We start from the raw sequence: 25,520 nt of genomic DNA, 5'->3' as shown, positions 1-25,520 counted from the left end.
TATGCACACATACATATATAATATAAAAATGTATGTTTCCATATATATATATGTGTGTGTGTGTGTATATACTGTGATGTTTTGAAATATGTATACATTGTAGAATGGCTCAATCAAGCAACTTAGCATATCTGTCACCTCATTTTTTTTTTAAAGAGGAGAGAGAGAGAGAATTTTTTTAATATTTATTTTTTAGTTTTTGATGGACACAACATCTTTATTTTATTTTTATGTGGTGCTGAGGATCGAACCCAGGGCCTCACGCATGCAAGGCAAGCACTCTACCACTGAGCTACAACCTCAGCCCAGGAAAATTTAATTATTTTCAGATTGAGGTTAACAGTGGGTAACTGAAACTGCAAAAAGTGAAACTATGGATAAGGGAAGATACTGACAACCACTGATTGAACTACTGGATCATACGGTAGTTCTTATTTGAATTTTTTGAGGAACCTGCATAATGTTTCCTATAATGACTATATTAGTTTACTGTCCCACCAGCAGTATGCAAGGGTTCAATTTGATCACATCCTCTTCAACACTTGATATCTTTCACCTTTTTGATAATAGGTGTGAGGTGGTATCTCATTGTGGTTTTAATTTGCATTTCCTTGGTGATTAGTGATTGATACTGAGCATTTCACATACCTGTTGGTCATTTGTATGTCTTCTTTTAAGAAATATCTATTCAATTTCTTTGCCCATTTTTTAGTCCAATTGTTTTCTTGCTATTTTTTCTTTCTCTTTCTTTCTTTCTTTTTTTTTCAGATCCTCATATATTTTGAGTTAATTCCTCATTAAATGTATGGTTTGCTGGACACAGTGGCACACACTTGTAATCCCAAAGGCTGAGGCAGGAAGATCGTGAGTTCAAAGCCAGCCTCAGCAACAGAAAGGTGCTAAGCAACTCAGTGAGACCCTGTCTCTAAATAAAATAAAAAATAGGACCGGGGATGTGGCTCAGTGGTCGAGTGTCCCTGAGTTCAATTCTTGGTACCAAAAATTAAAGAAGTATGGTTTAACAAATATTTTCCCATTCTATAGGTTGTATCTTCACTCTCTTGATTGGTTTATTTGCTGTGCAAAGGCTTTTTAGTTTGATATAATTCCATTTGCCAACTTCTGCTTTTGTTACCTATGCTTTTGGAGTCATATCCAAAAAAACTGTTGCCCAGACCATTGTCTGGGAACTTTTCCTCTATGTTTTCTTCTAGTAGTTTCACAGTTTCAGATCATACACTTGAGTTTTTAACCCATTTTAAGTTGATTTTTGTATATGATGTGAAATAAAAGTCTAATTTCGTGTTATTTTTATTGGTTGCATGGGGATATCCAATTTTCCCAGAACTATTTATTGAAGAAACTGTCCTTTCTTCATTGTGTATTCTTGGAATCTTTGTTGAAAATCAATTGGTGGTAAATGTATAAATTTATTTCTTTTTTTTAAAGATTTTTTTAAAGTTTTCAATGGGCCTTTAGTTTATTTATTTACATGTGGTCCTGAGAATCAAACCCAGTGCCTCACATGTTAGGCAAGCACTCTACCACTGAGCTACAACTCCAGCCCCACAGATTCATTTCTGAGCTCTCTATTTAGTTCCATTGGCTTATTTTTATATCAGTGTGTTTGTTTTTATGTCAGTACCATGCTGTTTGGATTATTACAGCTTTGCAGTCAATTTTGAAGTCAGGTATTTCTAACACCTCCAAACTTTTTTGTTTTTTTGCAGAAGATTAATTTGGCTATTCAGGATCTCTTGTGGCTCCATGCAAATTATAGGATTGGTTTTTCTACTTCTGTGAAGGATATCATTGGAATTTTGATAGGGATTGTATTGGTTCTATAGATTACTTTGAGTAATATAGGCACTTTGACAATATTAATTGTTCCAATTCATGAACATTGTATGTCTTTATTTATTTGAGTCAGTTTTATTAATTGTTGTTCATAATGTGCAGATCTTTCATTTCCTTGGTTCAATTTATTCCTAAATATCTCATTTTATTTTGTTGCTAATATATGTGGGATGATTTATTCATTTCTTTTTGATAGTGTATTATTAATGTGTAGAAATAAATGATACTGAATTACTGATTTTTTAGTGTCAGTTTTGTAGTCTTTATATCAATTTTGCTGAATCTATTGTAAAATATTTTTGGTGAAGTCTTAGGTTTTTCCACATATAAGATCATATTATCTGCAGAGACCAACATATTGTTTTCAATCTAGAAGTGTATTACTTTTAATTCCCTTCTCATTTTATGGATCAGGAAACAGACCCAGAAAAGAGAGGCAATGGTTGAGTATCAGAGTTGGCAACTATACATCTTAAATGTGAAAATTTTATTGTGCTACATTAATAGGAAATCAAATTGCATACCCAGTCAAATCTTGTTAATGTTAATATTCCCTTAGGTATCACTCTCCTTGGTATCAGATTTCAAAGTAGTAATATACATTTCATAACATGTCTCCAGTTTTCTGTCATTTCGTAGTGTCATGACTTGAGGACCTGTCTCATCTCCATTCAGTTCTCCCAAGACATGATTGCAACCACACAGGAACTATTTCTTCTTTGAGGGGTCTAAATAGCAACCACCAGTCCATTGCACTGAGTAAATATTTAATGAAGATTGAATATTTCCTCTGTGATGGATCAATTACTTTTGTTGATTCTCTGAGGAAAGCTTTTTTTTTTTAATTTCCTGCAGTAGGTTAAGAAATTTATTTTTCTCAATGTTATTAAAGCCAAAGTTCACTTCAGTAATATAAAAATTCATGTCCCTTAGGTTTTTATTTGCTTATTTTTCCTAGTTTAATTTATATAGTTTGAATTTTTATGTCATCCCAAATATAAGTCATCGATCTGGTAGCATGTAATAGTCATTTGCTAAAAGGATTGGTTATTCTAGAGTTTGTGGTATTTAAATTTCTGAAAATGAAAAATATTTGCTCATGAGGTATAAGAATGAATTTTTTAATGAATGAAATGTAATTTTTAATTGATAAATGACTTCAAAAACATAAATGATTTTTATGGTCAATTGACTAAAATTTGCACTTTTTATATTTTTAATTATCAGTCATATACTTAAGATTATCAGTCTTATCCTTAAGATTTTGTTAACTGCTATTAGGAGTAAATGAAATACACTTATCTTTGGAGTCTCTAAATTCATAAATTAGTGAAATAGCTTGAAAATCTTCAAGTTGTACTATTGTGATCACTATAGGAATCATTTGGTCAGGTTTTTAATATGGCATTTAGATGAAACTTATCAGAATCAATTAGAAAAATTAAGTCCTCTCATTTAAATCAAACAGAAAAAATGAACAGGTAGGAAAAAGAATGCATGCACTTTTTGTACTCTTCCCTAGGAAGCAAGTGAACATAATTATGAAATAGACAAGTAACACCTAGTAACAAAATATCCTCTATTTTTAAGAAATAACTTCACTATATTTCACATTTGATAACTTATGGGACCTAATTTAAATAACTGCTAACAGCGAACAGCGAGTGTTTGACTAGAGGAGAAGTGTATGTAGGGGTGACGGTTATAGTACATATTTGATAACAAGGGTAGAATAAATCAGTTGAATCTTAGTGGTCTGATAACTGATTTTAGGTCTTTTTGACCCAGGAGTCTGTGACCTGTGAAAACTCTACTTTTTTGGATTTGATAAAACATTTTACAATGCAAGCAAGGTTTTAAATTTAGATGAATGTCACACTGCAGGAAGTTGGCTAATGTGGTTCAAACAAAGGATATCAAGGTGTAAACGGGAAAAGTTTAAAAAGTTCTGATAACAATTAACATACGTGAGAAGACAGAAGCTACAATTATGAAGTTTCTTTTCTGCCTCAACTTATAACAAAAAAGAACCTACAGTTTAACCTGATATTTGTGATGCTCAGATTACTTAGAAACATTCTATTTTGTGAAATTATTGCCAAGAAAATGTGCCCAAATCTTGAGTTACAGACAGTTCTTGATTCTAATTGTAAGGTATTGCAGATCCCAGGCTGCACAACGCAAGGTAGAGGCGTGGGGGAGGGTTTAAGTCAGGGAAGGGAAGCTTCCTAGACATTATAGCTCTGTCCAGAAGCCAAATGGGAGATAAATCACTGCTGGCCACCTCTCTTATTATTGAAATGGTTCAGCCCTAGGGTTTAACTGAAGGACTAACAGGGTTTTGAAGTGCAAATAGGATGGTGAAGGGTAAACCCTTTTAGGGCTTCATTTTGATGGATTTTTTTCCTGTGTGGATTTCTGGCACTGACTGTGATCTGGAAAGGGCCCTTAAAAAAGAAAAGTTTTGTTTTGTTTTTGATCAGTCAGGCAATAAGAACTTTCCACAGGGGTATACTTTTCCTGCATGCATATTGATCCTATTGTGTTTAAAAGTAGATAATTTAATTGTTTTTTTTTTTTTTTTGAGCCTTCTGCAATGGAGCTGTCATTTCAAGGTCATGTCTCTCTCTTGGTATTAATGCCAAAGTTTGAGAATGTTGAAAAATGTGATACTTTTGAAATCAAGTTTTGACCCATTATTTTAGGTTTTTGTGTTCAAATGAAGTCTTCTAGTTAAAGATCAAGTCCATATCAAGAACAATTTTCTTTTTTAAAGAAATGAACATTCTATAAGGTTAACCTTTTCCATTGAGTTATATAATTGTACACATCATTTTATTTTTCATATACATTCTATGTGTACAAAATAAATGCGAATTTTAAAAACTGGAAAATTATGAGATTGTGAAATATTGTACTGTGTTATTTGTAGAGATACACTGAAGTTTTGGAGGAACTAGGAGAGACATAAAAATGTTTAAATAAGAGATATGCTGACTTATCAAGTTGGAAAATTTTATTTTACCCACCCCAAATAATTAGTAGATAAAATGTCTTTTAAATTTTACATATATGTATATATTTTTAAAGGGGGGGGGAATGGGTGGAAGAAGTCATTGATTCCAAGGAAAAACTTTTAAAGAAAAATTAAAATATTTTTACTAAACAAGTGCCACCGTAAATGTTCATATTTCTTCTTAGAAATATTATTGATGGAACTTTTCTTGAGCATTTCGGCTCTTGGAATATAACATACATATATATTTGCATTGTGTGTCCTTTTAAAGAATGATAACATATTTCCCTGCAACAGAGCTTTTCTTCTGTGTCACTTGATGTCTATTGTAAAAAAAAAAACAAAAAACAAAAAACGGTTGTTAATCTCCATAATTGACATTGATCACACAATGTTTTTAATTGACCTCCAGCTTGGTTTTTGCTTTTGTGTTCTACAGAATTTTTTTCTTTTCAATATCTAAATATTAGAGTTCTATTTATTTTCTACTGCTATATGATAATTTTAAATAAGATGCTGTAAACAACAAAACCCAAAGCCCTAGATGGCATGCGGCAGAGTCCCCTGCATCTACAGCTTCCCTGTCATTAGTTTGTGACTGGGAGATGTTCATATGACCTTCCCTTTGTTAGAAGAGAGATCTGTCCTTCCCAGAATCCTCTTGTTAACTGTCTTTTTAACCCAAGTTGGAGGTTGTCTGATGAATGAATGGTGAATAGTGAGTTTTTTTGTTTTTGTTTTTTTAATGAGCTGCACATATTGTTGACATTGTGCCACACATTGCTTTTTAATTTCTAATGTGTTTTTAATTTGCAAAGCATGCATGTGTCTTTCATAGCAGTAGCATTGAGTCAGCATTTCTAAGTCCAGATATTGCTTTATGCAAACGAGAAGGGTCAGGTTTAAGAATGCCTAATCCAAGTCTTAGATTTCCTGAAACACATGTGAATGAATTTCACTTTGGATATTGTTGAATAAAAGAAGAGATACTTAAGAGAGGCTTCTTTTCCCAAGAACTTTTCTTGTCTCTTGGCAAGTGAATTGCCCCAATATAAAAGCATTGAGGGGGGGGGAAAGTGAGTTACAGAGTGAAAAGGCAATCCACAAATAATCACTCTTTTCTGCCTTTGATTGTGTCAGATTTTTTGTGTGTGTGTGGCAATTGTTTTCTTTCTCGCTTAGAAGAGGTTTATGGTCCAATGTCTGTCAAGTCAGCTCCTGTCTTAAGGTTGCAGTTGTATTTCTCTCTGGAGTTCCTGGAGGTGATGTTATCTTTTGTTCACTCAGCAGTGTGGTCGTTCCTGAGAGCATCTGTCACTTTAGGCATTACAAGATGGATGGGTCTCCAGTGAACTGCTGGTTGAAGCAAATGGTGAAAATAAGAAAAGACAAGGGGTTTCAGGGTCTGCAGAGAGGACAGACAACAAGGAAACACTGTTAGAAATCAAGAGTAAGCTGAGCAATAGAGGAAGAGAGCAAAGATGGATCAGATGTCATTTTATAAACATCTTGGGAGTCAGAATCTTTTGGTGGCTATCGTGATCTGAGGAGGACATCTGCATCATGGTAAACGATTCTGTGCTTCAGATTTGTAAAATGTGTTCAGATTTTTTTTTTTAAGTCTGGGAAAAGTGTTGGGAAATAACAATAATAATAGAGAATGTTTTGTATGAAGATTTTGCTGTGTGAAGGGTTAGTAGTCTTTGAAAATATTTTAAAATTAGATTAAAATTGAACTTTTAGGTTTTTTTGTTTTATTTTCTGCGTTGCAAACAACAATAATTGTAGATAGTAATATGTTTGAAAAGTTTTGGTCATTTCACTAAAATCTTTGCTCTTTTCTGAATGACTTTTGTTATTTTTGTAAGGGAATCCTGAAAATTCTATGCTTATGCTTAAAGGAGGCAGGAGCCAGATTTTAAATTATTTCAAGTAACCTCTGATTTCACTTAATGGACTCTTTGATCAAAGAAAGAAATATAAGTGTTATTGATCAGAACAAATTGGAGATTTGTGTTGCATTCATTTTGTTGGTGAAGGTCAAAACTTGTAAATCCTGGCTGATACAAAGTCCCTTCTGTGTATGACAAGGAACAGAAAAGGATGTTAGTTGGGACATAAAAAAAGGGGAAAGAGGACGATGTAATTGGGAAAAAAAATGATTTTGTCAAACTTTTGGCATTGTCCATGAAAAAGACCATAGGTTGAAAGGCAAAGAAATTAAGATGATTAGAAGCTTTAAGCTATACAAATGGTAGAGTATCTTCCTTCTCTATGGGTGTAAATAATAGATGAAAGAGTAAGAGTGACAACAAAGGATCAGGTCGTTTAAGAGAATGTGTGCAGCCTGAATAGGGGTCTGTGGCCGAGGGCCAAAGGTCTTAGCTTTGAGTGTAATTAGAAGAAAATACAAAAATGTCATTACTTGCAGGTGAAGTGTGCAGCACGTGGCCAAAAATTAGCAATTTTAGACTCCAAAGCTATTGGAATTGGATTACTGACCTTTAAAAAAAAACCATTAAGGTCCTTGTGGAGTCATATAGTTTTCACTAGCAGTAATGCAGTTTGACCTTGTTGACCATATGGGGTAATATTGGGTTCGCCTGTAGGTAGCAAGGCTCCTCCTGACTCAGAAAAGATGTCTACTTGTGTGTGGGTGGGAAGTATGTGAATTTGAAAATCTAGGTTCTGCATTTTTAATCATTCTTTTGCGTGAAGACATCCTTCTGACAGTAAGAGAGGTAAGATAAAGGTTTTTAATCCAGAATTTTTAGTGGTTCTTTTCTCTCAAGTTGGCGTATCAGAAAGTAAAACAAATACCATTTCCTTAGAAAACATAAGGGAACAGTTCTTTAAATATTTTAGTGCTATAAATATTCACATTAAAATTAGTACATTCTTAAAAAATCTTTTGTTTTCTTTTTAGACACAGAAACAAAGGACTAGAAATACTTCTAAAATATACATAAAAATCAATGAGATAGTTTTATTTCACTTCATTCTTATATTTCCAAATTTTCCATGCAATAGTTTATATGGACCATAATCTATTTAGTGAAGAGAATAATAGGCACACTAGTTTTCAACCAACTATATGCAATTATAATTAACATCTTCTAAGAACAATGCTCAAGAGAGTAGGAAACAGTAGGTCTTTTTCTTCTTGCAGACTTTCTTCTTGGAAATTAAACCATTAATTACAAAAAGAAAAATAATTTCTATTGATGTTATGTTTCACTTTTTTAAATTTATTTTTTAGTTTTAGGTGGACACAATATCTTTATTTTATTTTTAGGTGATGCTGAGGATCGAACCCAGTGCCTCATGCATGCTAGGCGAGCACTCTACCACTGAGCCCCAGCCCCAGCCCCAGCCCATGTTTTCACATTTTTGACAGTTGAGTAGATTAATTTTGACCAGTTGTCAGGGATTATAAAACACTCAAAACGCCTTAGAATAAGAAAATTGCCTTATACTAATTTCATTCCTAAAATAAAAATATTCTGTGGGCATTCTACAATTATGGTAATGTTTGTCAAAAATACAAAATAGATAGACTTATTCAACTTATGTTCAGTGGGGGCAGAATCTTACAAACAACAGAAAATATTTTCAAGTACATATAATCAGGAGGGATTATTTGGTGAGTATTTAGGAAGAAGGAATATCTGTAAATTTGCCAGTTGTGATGTATATGGAGTTGTATAAGACTTTGATACTTATTCATTTCTAATTGTTATTTTTGTGGAATTATAGGTAATTATAGAATATAAAGCATTTGGAAATTAACTGTTTGTATGTATATGTACATATATATTTTGTTTTTATATTTTTGCAGGTTAAAAAAAGCCCTAAGCAAGTTATATTCTAGGCAACAAGCTCCCTGGAAGTGTTGACTGTCCAACTTAATCATGAACATGATTCAAAAATGTTAATAAACAAACCAAGGTATTGTACACTTAATTATGTCCCATCAATTTTTCAAGATCAAATTTGTTTTAGGAAGGAATATTTAGAATTTAAATAAAGCTAATGTGTTTGGTCCTTAAACTGGTTAAGCAGATATTTCTATGAACTGCTACTCCCCGCCCCCCACTGTGTTTGCCTTTCTCCTCCTCTGCCTTTCTACTCCCACAACAAAACGTAGCCATGTTTTTCCCCCTACAACAACCTCTATATTTCATGTATACCTAAACTAAGAAAATAAGAATTCAGCTTTTGATTTCCCCTTTGTTGTGATTTTATATTTCAAATTTTCTAATGAGAAATTTCTAGATTGGGCTTCTACAGAAAAACCCAAACTTCCTAGTAACTACATATACTTAATATCTGTCTCACATAACACTATCCTGAGATGTATGTTATCAAGATTCTGTAAGAATTTTTTACTGGAATTTAGGAAGGAGAAATATCTGTATATTTTCTAATTATGATGTATATGGAATTACATAAGACTTTTAGTTTAGCAAAGGAAAAAAGTGACACTGCTTTTTTTTTTTTTTTTTTTTCCCTCCTTCTACGTCAACAAAAATCAAAAACTTGCTTGGGACTGAGAATTCAGGGTTATTCTTTTAGGTAACTCTTCTCTATCTTAAGGGACATAATCCAAGACTGTGTCTCTCCTTTTGGAAGTTACAATGTGCTTAAATAGCCTGGCATTTCCAAGAGAGGCCAAAGATCTTTTCCTCTTTTATGACCTGCTGTATCCTTTTGAGGCCAGAAAGAACAAGAGGGTCATTGCCACTTCAGCCTGGTCCCTGTTTGTTCCTTCATGGTGACCACGCAGATACTGAAACCTAGTGTTAGCTTAACATTTGGGTCTGGAACATCTGGAAAATGGTCAGAGAGGGAAAGGAGGAGGCAAGAGAGAGGAGAGAACTGTTGCATTTTGTTTCACCAGGTGCTGGGAGGAAGCAACATTAGCCTTTTTGATATGGGAGGCAAATTCTGTGGGCCCTGGAGTTAGGCTCCAACAATTGAGGAGGTCAAAGGACAGCTGAGTGGGGTCAGTGAGACACCATGGGGTGTATTTTGTTACTTAGTAAAAGGAGCAGCCTCCTAAAACCTTAAAGGATTCTCTTGAAAATCTGTGTTGTGAAAAGGTTTTATGAGTCTCATGGCAAAAACTCCTGATTTATCTAAGGAATGCTCACTTTTATCTAATGGAAGGATAATATTTACCAAATGTTGGCAATGACTGTAAGAGTCAATATAGGACCGAAAGAACAGTGTGGGTTTGAAGTGTACTTTACTTTCCAAAATATTTATCATTTTAATGTTTTGGTCTCAGTGAAGAATTCTGCACTGTTGAAATATCACTTTTTTCTTTCCTAGGAGCAGAAAGTGGGGGGTGAGAGTAACAAATGAGTTTACACTAATTTAAAAATAATTCTACCTACTTTTGATCTTACCCATACACAATGTATTATTAAACCTTAAAAATTTCAAAATGTGTTAACTCTCTAAAAAGGTATTTTTGAATTTAATTTATAAAGGAAATAAATGGCACACGAAGTGTAATGTTTCTGGCTTACAGATCTTTTTTTATTTTTCTTCAGTGGTTCTGGGGATTGAACCCATGCTAGGAAAGTGCTCTACCACTGAACTACCTACCCCCCACCTTATGGATTATGAATTTTTAAATTCATTTGTGGATAATTGATATATGGGGGGTATCAGTGGATGACTAACCTTAAGCTGTGTTTCTCACTAAATGTGTTTCTCATACATTTTGTAGAAGAAAATCAATGTCAGAGTCAAGAATAGCGAATAAGTAAAGTACGATAGGGCTGGGGATGGAGCTCAGTGGTAGAGCACTCGCCCAGCAGCATATGGGAGGCCCTGAGTTCAATCTCAGCACCATGGGAAGTAAAAAGCAATATAATAACAGAATTTTTCTCTTTGGAAGGAAATAGAGAAGGGGGGAAAAATCTACAAGTTGTGAAAGTTCTGTTTGTCACAGCCCATGACCTCAGGAGACCACTTATATGATTGTGAATAGCTTTGAAAGGTATTAGCCACCTGGCAAATGAGTAGTGAAAGGAGACTAATGGAGGGATTTGGCAATATTTTGATATACAATTTATACATTAAATATATGTATATATACATATATAGAAAGTATATATGCCAAAATGTATAGTATAGAAAAAAGATAAAATGATGAAGAGCATACTATATAGGCTTTGTTAAACATTTTCTAATTTATAAATTAATATCACAGTTACAATTAATGTATCTATTAATAATGTATGTGATTGTTTTCAATCCTTTTAAAATAAATACTTCCATGAAAGGAACATACACATAAATGTGAAGCTTAGCACACTGTGTGTTATTTTCTCAAGATTAAAGCACCTTTCAACAACTAATTTAGAAACCTAAGTGTAGTGACTGATAATTGCCTAGAGAAAACCCAAAGCTGTTTTAAGTAGCATTGAAATTGTGGCAAAACTGACAAATACAATTAGCAATGTTAATAAGATAAAAAGATGGACAGACAGGCAGAAGACAGAATGGAAAGATGAAGGGGGTACTAGGAACCAATCCCGATAAGAAAATACTGTTCATAGTTGCTTTGAATTTCCAGTGCTTTTTCTTTTAAATTACAGCAGATCGTGTGTTTCACAAGTTAAACAATTTAGATACAATTTGTAAGGCTCCCAACTCATCTGGTTTGAAAGAAGATAGCTGTGGGGCAGTAGTACCCTAGAAAAATTGGTGAATTTTGCGATTCTAAAGCACAATTGGATGTGCAGTGCTTTTTAAAAGTCAATTTTAAATGTACTTCTCTTTTACTGTCATTACTGATTGTCATTCCTGAACTTATCCCTCTTTGTACTCTTATAATTCTTCTTTTTAAATATATATATATTTTAGTTGTAGATGAACACAACACCTTTATTTTATTTGTATGTGGTTCTGAGGATCGAACTCAATGCCTTCCACAAGTGAGGCAAGCGCTCTGCCACTGAGCTACAACAACCCCAGCCCAGCACTCTTAGTCATCCAAGTGCATTACAAATGGGACTGTTTCGGATTTAGCGATCCACCAAAAACAAACACAGTACAAACCCCAAAAAACCCTGTAAAAGTGGTTGAAGCATTACTACTAATTATGCTTATCTGGTTAATACTAGCCACTTTCCAAACAATCATGGGAAAATTGCATGTGGATAGAGAAATTAGGTGTGTTATGGGAAAAATGTATGGTTTTCTATGCCTTTTCCACTAAAATATCAGTTGAAATTCAGAAAATTATTGTAGTAGTATCTTTTGAAATTGCACTCTGCATTTGAGAAATTAGTTTTTGCCTCTGGTGTTTTATGCAGATTTTAATGATTGTTGTGATAAATCCCCAGAAGTTTGTTCTCTGAAACCATAGAGACTAAATTCTCTCTGTGGCTGCCTTGATGGATGTGGTGAGCCACACTTTGGAAGCATTTCTCGTTATTTAATGTTTTCTGTTCTGGATTATTGACTCTTTTCCCTGTTGAAAAATTGGTCTCTGGTGACATGGTAGAGGTCACACGTTGCCTATTATTGTTTTGCTTCTTTGATCTTACACAGGGATTGCCTCTGGTAATTATACTAGTTCCAGAGAGTCTTGACAAGATGTGTTTATTTTACAGAAGAATTTCTGGCATTTCAAGGAAGAAAGTAAAGATTTCCAGTAGTAACATGTAACTCTTTGTTATAAAGGGAAAAATAGCATTGCATTTCATCTTGTAATTACGACAGTTTTCAATAGTTGTTATGAAATTAGTTGGCATATTGCAGTAATTATTTCTACAATAACACATTGTGTATCAGGAAGTATTACTAAAAATGGCAAATTTTAGAATTAAGTTACTAGGGCTGGGTTTTGATTTCAGTATATAAAGTATTTTTGGCTTCAGAAGCTATCGAAATGGATTCGTCCCAATTTAAATGTACAGAACTATTAAAAGAAGTTGAAAAATTATCTTTTAATCTGTTTGCATTTTCTAAAGATTTCCAGCAAGGAGGGTGAATAGAAGTGAAATAAAACACTTTGGTTTTGAATGCATGGTTAGCTTTGTGCTTTTTTTGGAACGTGCTTGGGAAAAGATTGTATCTCTTTAGACCTCTTTAATGTATAATTGGATAAGATACAAAAGCTCCATCTATTCATTTTTTTACAAACTCAATTCCTTCCCCTCCCACCTTTAGCAGTCCTAGGGATTGAACCCAGGCCTCTAACAAGTGCTGTACCACTAACCTACACTCCCAGCCCTTTTAAAAAATAGTTTTATTTTGAGATGGCTTTATTAAGTTGCCCATGCTGGCCTTGAATTTTTGATTCTCATGCCTCAGCCTGGTAAGTAGCTGGTATTATGAGTATGTGCTACCTCACTTGGTTCGATTTAAAACCAATATTTTGTTGTAAGCAAAATATCCCCCCCAAATTCACAATCTAATGAGGGAGTTAGACAAATACTAAGTCCTACAGTATAAATTATTGAGTGATAAATGTCAAATTAAATAAACAAATGAGGTTAGGGGTGTTAATTGGTGGAGGAAGTGCTTAGTATGGGCAAGTCCCCAGGTTCAATCTCCAGCACCAAAAACTAAACAATAAGTAAATGAGATACGAAGAAAGCACAAAAGAGAGAAAACTGTGAATGAGCATTTGCTTATAATTTTACATTATAGAGTTAATGAGAACTTGGCAAGACTTATATTTGCTTTATTTGTCCAGGAGTCACATGTTATCACTCTCACTACTGCATTTGGTTAGGAGGTCTGAGAATTGAATCTAAAGCCTCCTATAGGCTAAGCATGTGCTCTACCACTGAGCGGTACCCCCGCCCCTACTCAATGAACATTATTAATAAAGAAACAACATGCAATCAGTGATGCAATAGCAAATTATTTTCTTACATGAAGTGAAATGATTTTATTGTTATAAGGAGTAATAATAATCCATTCTATATGCTCATCTTACAGATGAAAAAAACTAAGCTTGCAAGGTTAAGTGACTCATTCAAGGTCATATCACCAGTAATACAGCCAGACCTCTTAAAACTTAAATCTTAGTTTTCCTAGGCATTGTATATTCATGGAGTTGCACTGTCCAATATGATAACTACCTGCCACATGGGATCATTTAAATTAATTACAGTTAAATAAAATTGAAAATTTAGTTCCTCATACAGTCTAGCCACACTCTAGTGACATGTGTGGCTTGTGGCTGCCATATATTGGACAGTGCAGATAGAGAACATTTCCATCTCAGAAAATTTTATTGCCCAGCACTGCTCTTGGTGTCAAAGATTACTCCATGACTTGTACATATGATTGTAAATTTTTTTTTTTTTTTTTTGGATACTGGGGTTTGAACTCAGCCACTGAGCCACATTCCCAACCCCATTTTGTATTTATTTAGAGACAGGTCTCCCTGAGTTGCTTAGCACCTTGCCATTGCTCAGGCTGGCTTCGAATTCTTGATCCTCTTGCCTCAGCCTCCTGAGCGCTGGGATTACAGGTGTGTGCCGTTGTGCCTAGCTGTAAATTTCTTAATAGATGAATTTTACATAGTACTAAATAGCAGCTTTTAGGACTTTTATGTTGATGGTCATTTGTTGTGAAGAATGTTCTAAAATCTCTTGTAGTGACCAAGGCATTCAAGGAAAAGGGCACCTCTCAGTATTCTTAATGTAGCATAATGCTAAACAAGCAGAAAATTACTTTTACTACTAACATTTCCTGTATATTTACTTATTCTGTGCTAGTCACTATTCTAAAAATTTTATAGATACATATTTTCATGTGTACTTATAGGAACCTATGAGATTGGTAGTCAAATCCCCACTTTACAACTGAGGGATTAAGTAACTCACCCAGTATCCGGCAGGGAATGATGGGACGAGATTTGAATTATGGTCCTCTGACTCCAGAGCCTATGTGTTTAACCAAAAATAACTGCGCGAGCGAGTGCACACACACACACACATACACACAAATAGACTGTACCACCTTTACTTTCACCTTTTTTTTTTTTTTCCTGCTTCCAACATGTTTTGTGGGAAAAACATGGGCTTAGGAGGTTTTTGAATCTTAGTTCTACTATTTAAAAACTGGATGACCCTGCTTGTTGTGGAAACCAGGTCATTTGCTCTACAGACCTGTCCCTCATTTTAAATGTGCTTGTTGTCTTATGGTTTCATTTAACTTGTTCCTTGATCCTGTAATCAGAAGTTGCTCTAAAGTTTTGACTAGTTTGAATACTTCCTAGGGACTGTGTGTGCCTCATACCTTCCCTTTGGGGGAGGCCACGGTTTCTCACTGCCTCACTTGTAGTAATGCTGTTTGATCAGTGGGTTTAAGAGGTGATAGCCTGATCTTTCCATTATTGAGTCCTACATCAACATTTTACCTAATAGTTTAACTTATTAGCATTGCATGCATGAATTTTTCACTAGGGGGTTGCAAAGTGGTCATTTTATACTTGTGTCATTCTTTGCATCTCTATCAGCTGGAATTCTTCACTAAAAAATGATTACTCTCTGCTAACCATAATGGTTAATTTGAAGTATAGAAAGAGCAAGGTAAATGCTCTCCTCCTTTTTTTTTCTCCCCTAGTTGTGCTCAATTAATTAGGTGCTTTTTTGTTTTGTTTCTGTTCCCAAAAGAGCTCTTCCTTTTTCTCCTTGAGTAGCAAAATTAGTCCTTGAGTTTTTATATCTTAAATATATTTTGGCCAATTGCATGTGTTATCTGTTATATTCAGTTTCTCTAATCTTTGACCCAGGGGAGCTCTTTATCTGGACTCCCATGTGTTCTGACATGACCCATTAGTTATTGGTAGTGCATTGCTTTTCCTTTCCATTTTCAAAAGAAAAGAAAAATTGAGGGCTGGGGATATGGCTCAGCTCGCCTGGCATGTGTGAGGCACTGGGTTCGATCCTCAGTACCACATAAAAATAAAATAAAAACATTGTATCCACCTAAAACTAAAAAATAAATATAAAAAAAAAAAGAAAAATTGAGAGGCCATGGAAGCATTAGCAGGCACCTGTTTCCCAAGCTATTCTTCTTTTCACTTTTCCAGTGCACCTTCCTGAAGCCACCAGAGATGCTACCTCTTTACTTCCATCCCTTTTCCTCAGTATTTCCTTCTGTGGAAAAAGGGAAAAGACAAGAACAGAAAGGCCCCCCATCACAATATCATGGTGGTTTATAGTTGGTCGAATCTTCATTTCGAGCAATTAATCAGTGGTACAGAAAGAACCTATCTTGTTTATTTTTCCTTAGACATTTCCTTAATATTACAAGAGTATCTGTTAGTATCTCAGAGGTCTGTTATGCCAAAACAAAACATTTAATAATGTTTGTCCTTTTATAATTTTACAATCAAGAATGAAAATTTGGGAAACAATGTAATATAGTCTCATAAACTTGATATTAGTCAGATACATAAAATAAGCATATAATGGAAATCACAAGTCTGCTTTCTAGGTGCAATTTGATATAATGACTAATTCTGAAAAACATTTTTCCATCTTCTGTTTGAAGTCTTTTATTCACACTAGCCTTCAGTCAGGTCTGAGGCATCATGGCTTCTTTGAGATTCAGAGGAAAGAAGGGTTGGTAGACTAAGTGGCTAATGCCAATAATTTCAGTGACTTTAAATATTATGGCATATAATATTTAGAATATATTAATCTAAAAAGACTTCCTTTGAACTCCATCCTTCTTGGGATAGCCGAGAGTTGTCAAGGGAATAATTCTATAGTCAGTACAAGAGAAGTCTGGGGTCAGTTCCGTAATCTTTTTACATTATTATTATCATTATCATTTTTAAAATACCCAGTTGTAAACATGAAATCTAAAACAAATATAGATTTTTTTCATAGTATACTTATTAATAAATGAAATTTATGGAATTAATTTAGAGATAATTTACTTTAATACAATCACCTTTGTTTTGGAAGGGAAAAAGTAAAGAGAATAAACTACCCAGTTGTATTTTTATTTGAAATAAAGACATCTACTTTATTTTACTATACCAAGTCTGAGCAGGGAATGGATACTTCCCCTGGTCTTCATCTGAATATATCTAATGCTCCTGTAAGGATTATGTATATCTTCTGTGAAACTCCATTATCCATTTTTATGTCAATTTAATATTCAAAGCAATATTTATTTGTACTATATACATGCATATGTGTATCTGTCATGTTACTCCTTAAACTATGAGGGAAAGGGATTGAGATTATATACTTCTTCACTTATAGTTGGGAACTTCTTTATTAAAGTAAAAAGATCTCTCAGAGAGTGTAGGTTATCAAGATATTCAGTAATGCAAGGAAGATAACTTGTTGGACTGATAATAGATTAAGAAGAAGCAAGATTTCCAGGCATTTGTGCTCTGGAGAAAGGCTAAAGGTCCACCTTTGAAGTTATTCCATTGTTCGTGGATAAGAAATCCCTTGGTTAATGTGATAGTTTCTGGTAGTTCCCCTTCTCCCCAGCTCCCTTTTAGCAAAGAAGAAAGGTAAAGTGGCTGTTGGATTTTGACTTAGATAAACTGGTGGCACAGCATATTTCTTTTTCAGAAACCACCCTGTTTTGATCATATGTGGTGCTGTTGAAAAACACATTGCTTTTGAACTTCAGAAATTTTAAAAGTTTATACTTTTACAAGTGGGGAATCTTAAGAGCTTAGCCATAAAGTTGGTGTTTCATGGAAAATTTCGTAGGACACACTTTGTAGATTTTCTTCTGTTTACATTTATTTATTTATTTGTTTGTTTTTGATACCAGAGATTGAACCCAGGGGCGCTTAGCCACTGAGCCACATCCCCCAGTCCTTTTGTTTTTATTTTGAGATGGGATCTCACTAAGTTGGTTAGGGCCTTGCTAGCTTGCTGAGACTGGCTTTGAACTTGCGATCCTCCTGAGTCAGCCTCCTGAGCCTCTGAAATTACAGGTGTGTGCCACTGCACCCAACCCATTTGCCATTTTTAATTTGATTTAGTATATATACTCAACTTGTTTTGGTACTGAGATTGAACCCAGGGATGCTTTACCATGAGCCACACCTCCAACCCCTTTTATTTTTTGAGACAGGATCTCATTGAGTTGCTTAGGGTCTTGCAAAGTTGATAAGGCTGGTCTTGAACTTGGAATCCTCCTGCCTCAGCCTCCTGAGTTGCCGGGATTACAGGCATGCACCACCACACCTAGCCCTAGGCTTTTTATTACCTGTTATGAGAAAGCCTGGCTTTTTCCAAATTGTAGGAATCTCTCATAAAACTTTCACAAATCCAGCCACTCTGATGGAAATCACTGTATACTACTCACTGCTAACAAAGGAAGAAGCCTTCTTTGCTATGTTAAGGCAATTCAGAGGTACAAGAATCTCCTATGGGATTTTTATGTATAGGTCTGGGAAACCTAAGAGTGGGGTTATGCATCACCCCTTCTCTGCTCTAAGCTGGCACACTGGATCATGGCTTCTTTGCCTGGTGAGTAGGCTTCTTCTGGACCAAGTCCTCCAGGGACTCCCTCTAAGGAGGCACTCTAAATTGGCATTCCAGATGAGGTTTAACATCAGTTCTCCTCCTTGATGGGAGAAGAAGAGCTAAGATATTCTGAGAATTACGTGTCTTGAAATGGGATCTGCCAAGTTTAGCCTATATCGTAGGAGTGCAGGCTTGGCCATCATGTGGCTCCTGGCCTTACTAACTGAGTGATAGTGGGCAGGGAATTTAGCTTCTCCAAGCTTCAGCTTTCTTGTTTTTGTTATTGTTGTTGTTTTTAAGTTGTGAAGTGGAAACAAGTTGTACCTACTTGAGAATTTTGAGGATTAAATAAAATGATTTTTACAAAGGGCTTAGTATACTGTCTAGCCCAATAGTTCTCAAACTTTGAGTCTCAGAGCCCCTTTATACTCATAAAAATTGAGGACCCCATCAAGTTTTTGTTTTTATAGTTTATATGTATTATAAATTAAAACTAAAATTTTTTATAAATATTTATTAATGTTTAAAATTATAATAAACAACCCACTATATATTAAAATAAACGTTTTATGAAAAATAAGGATTTTTTTTCCTCCAGAGAAAATTTAGTGAGAAGAGTAACCTATTTGCTCTGCATTAAATTTGTTGCAGTATCACACATCATGTAGATTCTGGAAAATTCCACTGTGCATATATGAAAGTCTGAGAGTGAAAAAGACAAATAATATTCTAGTGATAGTTTGAAATAGTTTTTACTTCATGGACCTCTTACAGTATCTTGGGGCCCTCAAACCATTTGGGAATCATTGGTCTAGCCAATTATAGTAGTTATTATTACACATGAAAACTTTTATAGCTAGTGAGTACTACACAAATGTTAGTGATGAGAAATGTAAGTCATGGCTTCAAAACTTATTATATACATTCATGAAGGGTCCCCAAAATGATTGTACTTCAGAAGAAACTGTGTTTTTCAAACAAATTCTAGCCTTACTTAATGGAGTTCTTTGAGTTTAAAGGCTCAATTTTTACTTTCAGAAATTTCCTAATTAAATATATTATCATAAAGCTTTCTCCTTTTTTTTTTCCTAGAAGAAAGTCTTTTATTTTTTTTTCTTCTTCAGAGTAACAGGTCTCAGTAGAGAGTTGTAATTAGATATTTACTCTGAAATAACTGACAGGATTGGTATGGGGTTATAGCAGTCCACCAATTGTAAAGAGGAAGTGTGGTCCCATTGTTAACCAGGTTGGGTTTTGTGATTGACAGATCAATTTTGATTTACTGGTTGCAGAGCTTTGACCTAAAACATTTATTACTGTTTAATTCTTAGATACAAGATCACTTAAAGGTTTTTGTTTTGTTTTGTTTGCCAGGCATGGTGGCACACGCCTATAATCCCAGAGGCTTGGAAGGCTGAGACAGGAGAATCATAGGTTCAAAGCCAGCCTCAGCAAAAGTGAGGTGCTAAGCAATTCAGTGAGTCTCTGTCTCTAAATAAAATGCAAAACAGGGCTGGGGATGTGACTTGGTTGTCATCTCGAGTGTCCCTGAGTTCAATCCTTGGTACCAATAAATAAACAAATAAATAGGCTTTTTGAAATGTGTTTAGACTGTAAAGATCCAAAGTACAGGTGACATAACAAATAACTTATACAAGTTGTTTTAACAAAAATGTATTTTATATGGTTCACGTCTTTATAAGAGCTATGAATATAGTTTATAACAATACTTGTACTTTGTAGACATATAACCTCTAATTATATCAATTTTCTCCTTTCTCCCACTTTTTCTTTGGGCTGGCTGTGTGTAGATCATGGGGAATTCATATGCTGGGCAACTGAAATCTGCTCGATTTGAGGAAGCTCTCCACAACTCCATAGAAGCCTCGCTCCGATGTAGTAACGTGGTACCACGTCCCATTTTTTCCCAGCTGTACTTGGACCCTGAGCAGCATCCTTTCTCATCTGTAGGTAAGTTCCTTAATCGTAGACATTTCTAGGCTCCTTTAAAAAGAAGTGGGGATTCCAAATCATGGGAGCTCTGAAATCAATTGGCTAAATATTAGAAAATGCTAGTCTCCCTCTCCTCAGACATTATCTTTCAGAACTATGAATTTTTCTTCTGATTATTTTTCCATAAGCATCTTTTTATTAAAAAGTCACTGATTGCTTTGTTTCTCAGATGTCAAGCCCAAGGTAGAGGATTTGGATAAAGATTTGGTACACCGCTACACACAAAATGGCACTCTAGATTTTTCTAACAATTTAACCGTTAATGAAATGGAAGATGACGAAGATGATGAAGAAATGTCTGATTCCAACAGCCCACCAATTCCCTATTCACAAAAACCTGCCCCAGAAGGATCTTGCACAACAGACGGTGGGTTTCAGTTTTGTTTTCTTGCTGTTTTCCCCTTTAATATTGGCTGGTCTGTTTCCAGTCATTCCATGCGGTGCTCAAGGCTGGAAACCAGTAATTAGGGAAAGAAATGAGGAGTGGTTATGTTCTCACTCCCATTGCCGACTATGACTTCACAGCAGGTATCTACCCCATTTTATAGATTAAGAGACTGAGATTCATACTTGAATAACTTCTCTGAGAGGACCTGTGCAAAGGCAAGTCTAGACAGGTCAAGGTTTTTCCAGTACTCCATATACTTCCTGCAAGCATGCTGCTGTCAAGCTGGGTGTAGTAACCCAGGCCTTTAATCCCAGTGACTCAGTAGGTGGAGGTAGGAGGATCACAAGTTCAAGACCAGCCTTAGCAAATTAATGAGGCCCTGAGCAACTCAGCAAGACCCTGTCTCAAAATTTTAAAATAAATAAATAAATAAAAGAGCTGGAGATATACCTCAGTGGTAAAGTATTCCTGGATTAAATCCCCAGTACCAACAATAACAACAACAACAAAAAGAAAGAAAGAAATTTTCTGTCTTAGGAAACATTTTAGTATTTCCTTTTTCTCCTTGTTTCCACCCCCACCCCTAAATAAAAATAGAGATATTAGATGCTTTATATTTATCTTTTATGCTTATTTTTTAAAGACTTTTAGTTGTAGATGGCAGTACCTTTATTTTATTTATTTATATTTATGTGGTGCTGAGGATCAAACCCAGTGCCTCACACATGCTAGGCAAGTGCTCTACCACTGAGCTACAACCGCAGGCTCCTTTTATGCTTATTTATAACACTTATCTAGTGTAGAGGCAAAAAATTATAATTTTTTATAAATTACAAAATTAAAAATTTATGTATGATAAAAATATAAATAGTAGGATAAACTTGCTTTATTTACTTGTGTCAGCCTTCTCTTCCATCAAAGGTTAGGCTGCATTTTTAATAAGAAAGCCCTGGTTTCTAACATTTCTGGTATTTTGTGGTTTTGGTGCTATCACGACTTAAATTCCACTTTCCTCCCTCCATTCAGTTGTGACTTTCTGACCATCAGCCTAATTAATGTGTAGGTTTCACTTTATCCAGATCAGCTAGAGTGCATTTTTTATAATTAAATTGACATAGAGCTGAGATAATGTCAATATATGAATATCTTGGAGAGAAGACATTGGGATGGGAAGAAGAGGGATAAAATCTCAGGACAGTTTCCTTCCAAAGTTTGAAGTGCAAATAATTTGGGATAAGCTAAAGATACAAATATACAAAGCCAGATAAGTAGTTTGCATTGTTTGGGAGTTTTAGTTTCTCTTGACTTCTGCCAACCCTCCTGATAATCTGATAACCAGTAAAGGAGTTAAAATCCCCTACCAAGAGGGTGAAGTCCTGCATAAAGCTCCTGCTAGCTTATCTAAGCCTGATTCACTACAAGTGTTCTCTAGCAATTGGTACCATTGTTTTTTTTTTTTTGTTGTTGTTGTTGTTGTTGTTGTTTTTTTTTTTGACTTGGGCCTGCCTCGAAGACATCATTCTTTATGAATTTGCTTCCACTTACTATTGATTCCTTTTGCTCAGTATCTCTCTCTCCCCCCCCTCTCCCATACCCCCTCTCCTGGTATGGGAGATGGCCAGCATTGTTTTTACTTATTGGCTTTATATCCATTTTTATGCTGTTTGTCTAACTGAACGATCAATTCATAATTACCAAATAACAAACTAGAAGTTGAAATAGCACTTGTACTTGTTGAATTCTCATTATGAATCTTGTTATATTGGAGAATTGAGTAGAACCAGAGTAAAAAGGTTTATATACCAAGAAATAGGGGAGAAGTTTCCTGTCTCAGGTTATTCTAAGTATGTTTTTAGTTTGCCTGTTGAGATGTCTGACACTGGTATTATTTATGATCAGGTATGGAAAGCTGTTTAGTACCCAGCAAGATATAAACCTAGTGGTCTAAGGTAGCAAGTATTTGTTAAAGTTTAAAACATGAGAACATAAGAAGTATATAGGAAGTGCAGTCATTATTTTAAAGATAAAGGAAATGCAGTTTTCTGAGAACAAAAAAAAACTATCCCCACCCAAGCAGGAGACTGAAATTCCAAGACAATCTGAAAGCAGAGTTCTGTATCTGCTACTTTAGTTTCTTATAATTAGCATCCATTATCCATTTTCCCCTCTTAATTCACCTGGGGTAGCAATTCAAACAAACAGTAGTTTATAATTTGATTGTTATGGCTTATGTAACTTTTTTCAGTCTGGCTTATTCTAAAATAATTCTAAGAATTTTCATACTCAATGGGAAAAACATCTCTTCAGAATTTCCTTATAAAAATGGCAGCAAAATAGGACAATATAACAAATGCTTGGACTTGTTGCAACTCATCATCTTCCCTACGTGGGAAAATCCTCTATTTACCTAAGGCTTAAAGGAAGGTAAAGCTATTTTTAGAGGCAATTTAGATAAGCAGATATTAACACCTGACTGATTGCTGGGGGTTACCATTCAGATGTAAATTTTGGTTGCTAATTTCTTATGTAAATTATTGGAATAGTGTAGGTTCCTATCCTGCTGGGAGGCAGTTGATTGTCTAAAGGGGTGAAGGGCAACCAAATTTTAGGCCTCCAAATACTGCTTTGATTACTTTGGTTTGTGTTTACAGCTGTTTCAGTAAATTTCTCCTCCCCCTTTTGTTGACTCTGTAACCTTCAAGTTGGAGATAATTGAAGAATGCAAATTGTTTCTGTGAAGTGAAAACCTTGGCTAGTTTCTTAAGAAAATGCAGGTGAAGTTTATAAAAAAAGGACCCTCTACTATTAGTTCCCCCTCCCATTTTTAAATTAAAATTTTCTGCTCTACAAGAGCTTTGCTTTTAGGACAGCATTTTAGAATTACTCTCAGAAAATGAAATTATTTTGGAGGCAAGTTTGTGAATGTATCCCATGTAGATAACTTATCTTTCTTTCCTTGTTTACAATAAACAGACTTTGAGCCTTCCTTAGGGAACTCTGAGCTCAATCTACTAGTAGTCTCTAAAGAATGATCAAATTAGCCATTGAGAATAACTTCAGATGTAATTCAGAATTAACCTTGCAGAGGAGTACAAAGGTTTCTTTTCATTCAGTTTGAGGTTTTAATTGAGATTTAATATCTGATATTTATTAGATTAACAATCTGACATATTTCTAATAGTGGGAATGTTTAACTACTTGCCACACTGGGTATTAGGATCCTACAGGTCTCAGAAATCTAATCACATTTCATAGTTTCTGTAGCTATCCACTCTACAGACATAGCTTATTTTCGGTTAAGAAAAAAAAAGATAAATAATGCTCTCAGCATAATGTTTTTTTCTTTTCTAGGGATTCCTGGTGACAATGTATAACATTATATCTGATTTAAAACTCAAAAATGAGGGTTTGGAGGAAACAATCAGTAAATAGATGTTTACAGCAAAACACCAACCCCTTGGCAGGTGAACTTATTCTCAAAAAAACTACAAACTGAGCTGAGGAAACTTTCCGTGGTTTTGTAACCATTTTTGGCCTCAAATTGAATTTTTTCTTGACCCCATTTTAAACTTAACTGTTGTCTTCCCGTTTTCTCCTATTTTATTCTTAATTACATTGCCTGTATGAATAGAGCGTAAAAAGATAAACTAGGACTATTTATTTTATAAAATAGACTTTATGTTGCTCAGAGGATTCCAGTTTCAGACATTGGGAGCTCTTTCTGTTAGTTCTTATGTCTTTTTACCAACCTCCATCATTGTGGAGTGGTTATTTTCTTTATAGCACAAATTGGAAATTTTATCTTCTCATTGTAACAGGCACCTCTTGCATAAAATATCTCATTGTCATAGGCACCTCTTGCATAATATATATATATTTATTTGCATTATATGCATAATATATGTATATATATATATATATATATATATATATTAGGGTTGAAGACACATGAAATGTGCTTTTAATGCATAAAAATCACAGTGGATAGCAGCAAAGGATGGGGGGCATCAAGGAGAATCTGATAATTCACATTGCGATTATTCTTGCAATATATTTTTAAGAGAAGGCTAGATAGAACACATAGAATTCAGTCATTGCTTAGTAATTATTACTTTTGACCTCTAGGTGTCCTCATACCATAAATAAGAAACCCCTCAAAGGCTGTAATACTCAAAAACTATTTGGGCTTCTTCATTTGAATGGACTATGTAGTCCATTAAAAAAAAAAAAAACATTTTTAGTTGTAGTTGGACACAGTACCTTTATTTTATTTATTTATTTTCATGTGGTGCTGAGGATCAAACCCAGTGCCTCACACATGCTAGGCAAGTGCTCTGCCACCAAGCCACAACCCCAGCCCTGTGTAGTAGTCCATTTTTGCCAGAGAAAATCACTCTGAAATATTTCTTCCCTTGAAAATCCAGTTTGCTTTAGGTATTCTCCACATTGTTCTGGATTCTATCCCCATTTATCCAAGAACCAAAATTGTACTTTCCCTCCTTAATCTCAATTTTGCTACAATGTATTGCTTAGAAATCTCATCAGAAATGTCACTCTCTAAGCATGGATTGATTGCCTTTGTGGCTTGCAACAACTTGCATTTTTTTAAGTGGTATCTCACCATACTGCCCAGGCTAACTTCAAATTCCTGGGCTCAAATGATCCCCCTGTCTCAACCACCAAAGTAACTGGGATGGTAGCCAAAAACTACACTGTCTTTAGCCACTGGGCCTGGCTAAAAACTTGAACTTTAAGAACC

At 34.8% G+C, this 25,520-nt stretch overlaps 1 protein-coding gene across 9 annotated transcripts in view; it reads left to right on the top strand.

Moving 5' to 3' along the window:
• The window catches only part of Greb1l (GREB1 like retinoic acid receptor coactivator), a 269,832-nt gene that overhangs the window by 120,409 nt on the left and 123,903 nt on the right, over window positions 1–25,520 (top strand). For 8 of the 9 annotated variants that reach the window (XR_007348873.1, XM_015482496.2, XM_048806457.1 and 5 more), the window contains exons 3-5: window positions 8,712–8,821; window positions 20,172–20,331; window positions 20,543–20,740. Coding sequence is in view for 8 of the 9 variants with exons in the window: in XM_015482496.2 (XP_015337982.1) it covers window positions 20,175–20,331; window positions 20,543–20,740 (355 nt within the window). In the remaining variant the exon portion in view is untranslated. The remainder of the gene's footprint in view (window positions 1–8,711; window positions 8,822–20,171; window positions 20,332–20,542; window positions 20,741–25,520) is intronic. The other variant, XM_048806453.1, reaches the window with a different exon arrangement.

The sequence above is a fragment of the Marmota marmota genome, unplaced genomic scaffold (genome assembly GCF_001458135.2).
Source record: "Marmota marmota marmota unplaced genomic scaffold, marMar, whole genome shotgun sequence".
NCBI lineage: Eukaryota > Metazoa > Chordata > Mammalia > Rodentia > Sciuridae > Marmota > Marmota marmota.
The sequence above is the reverse complement of the archived record's forward strand: the minus strand, read 5'-3'. Positions and strand labels throughout refer to the sequence as shown.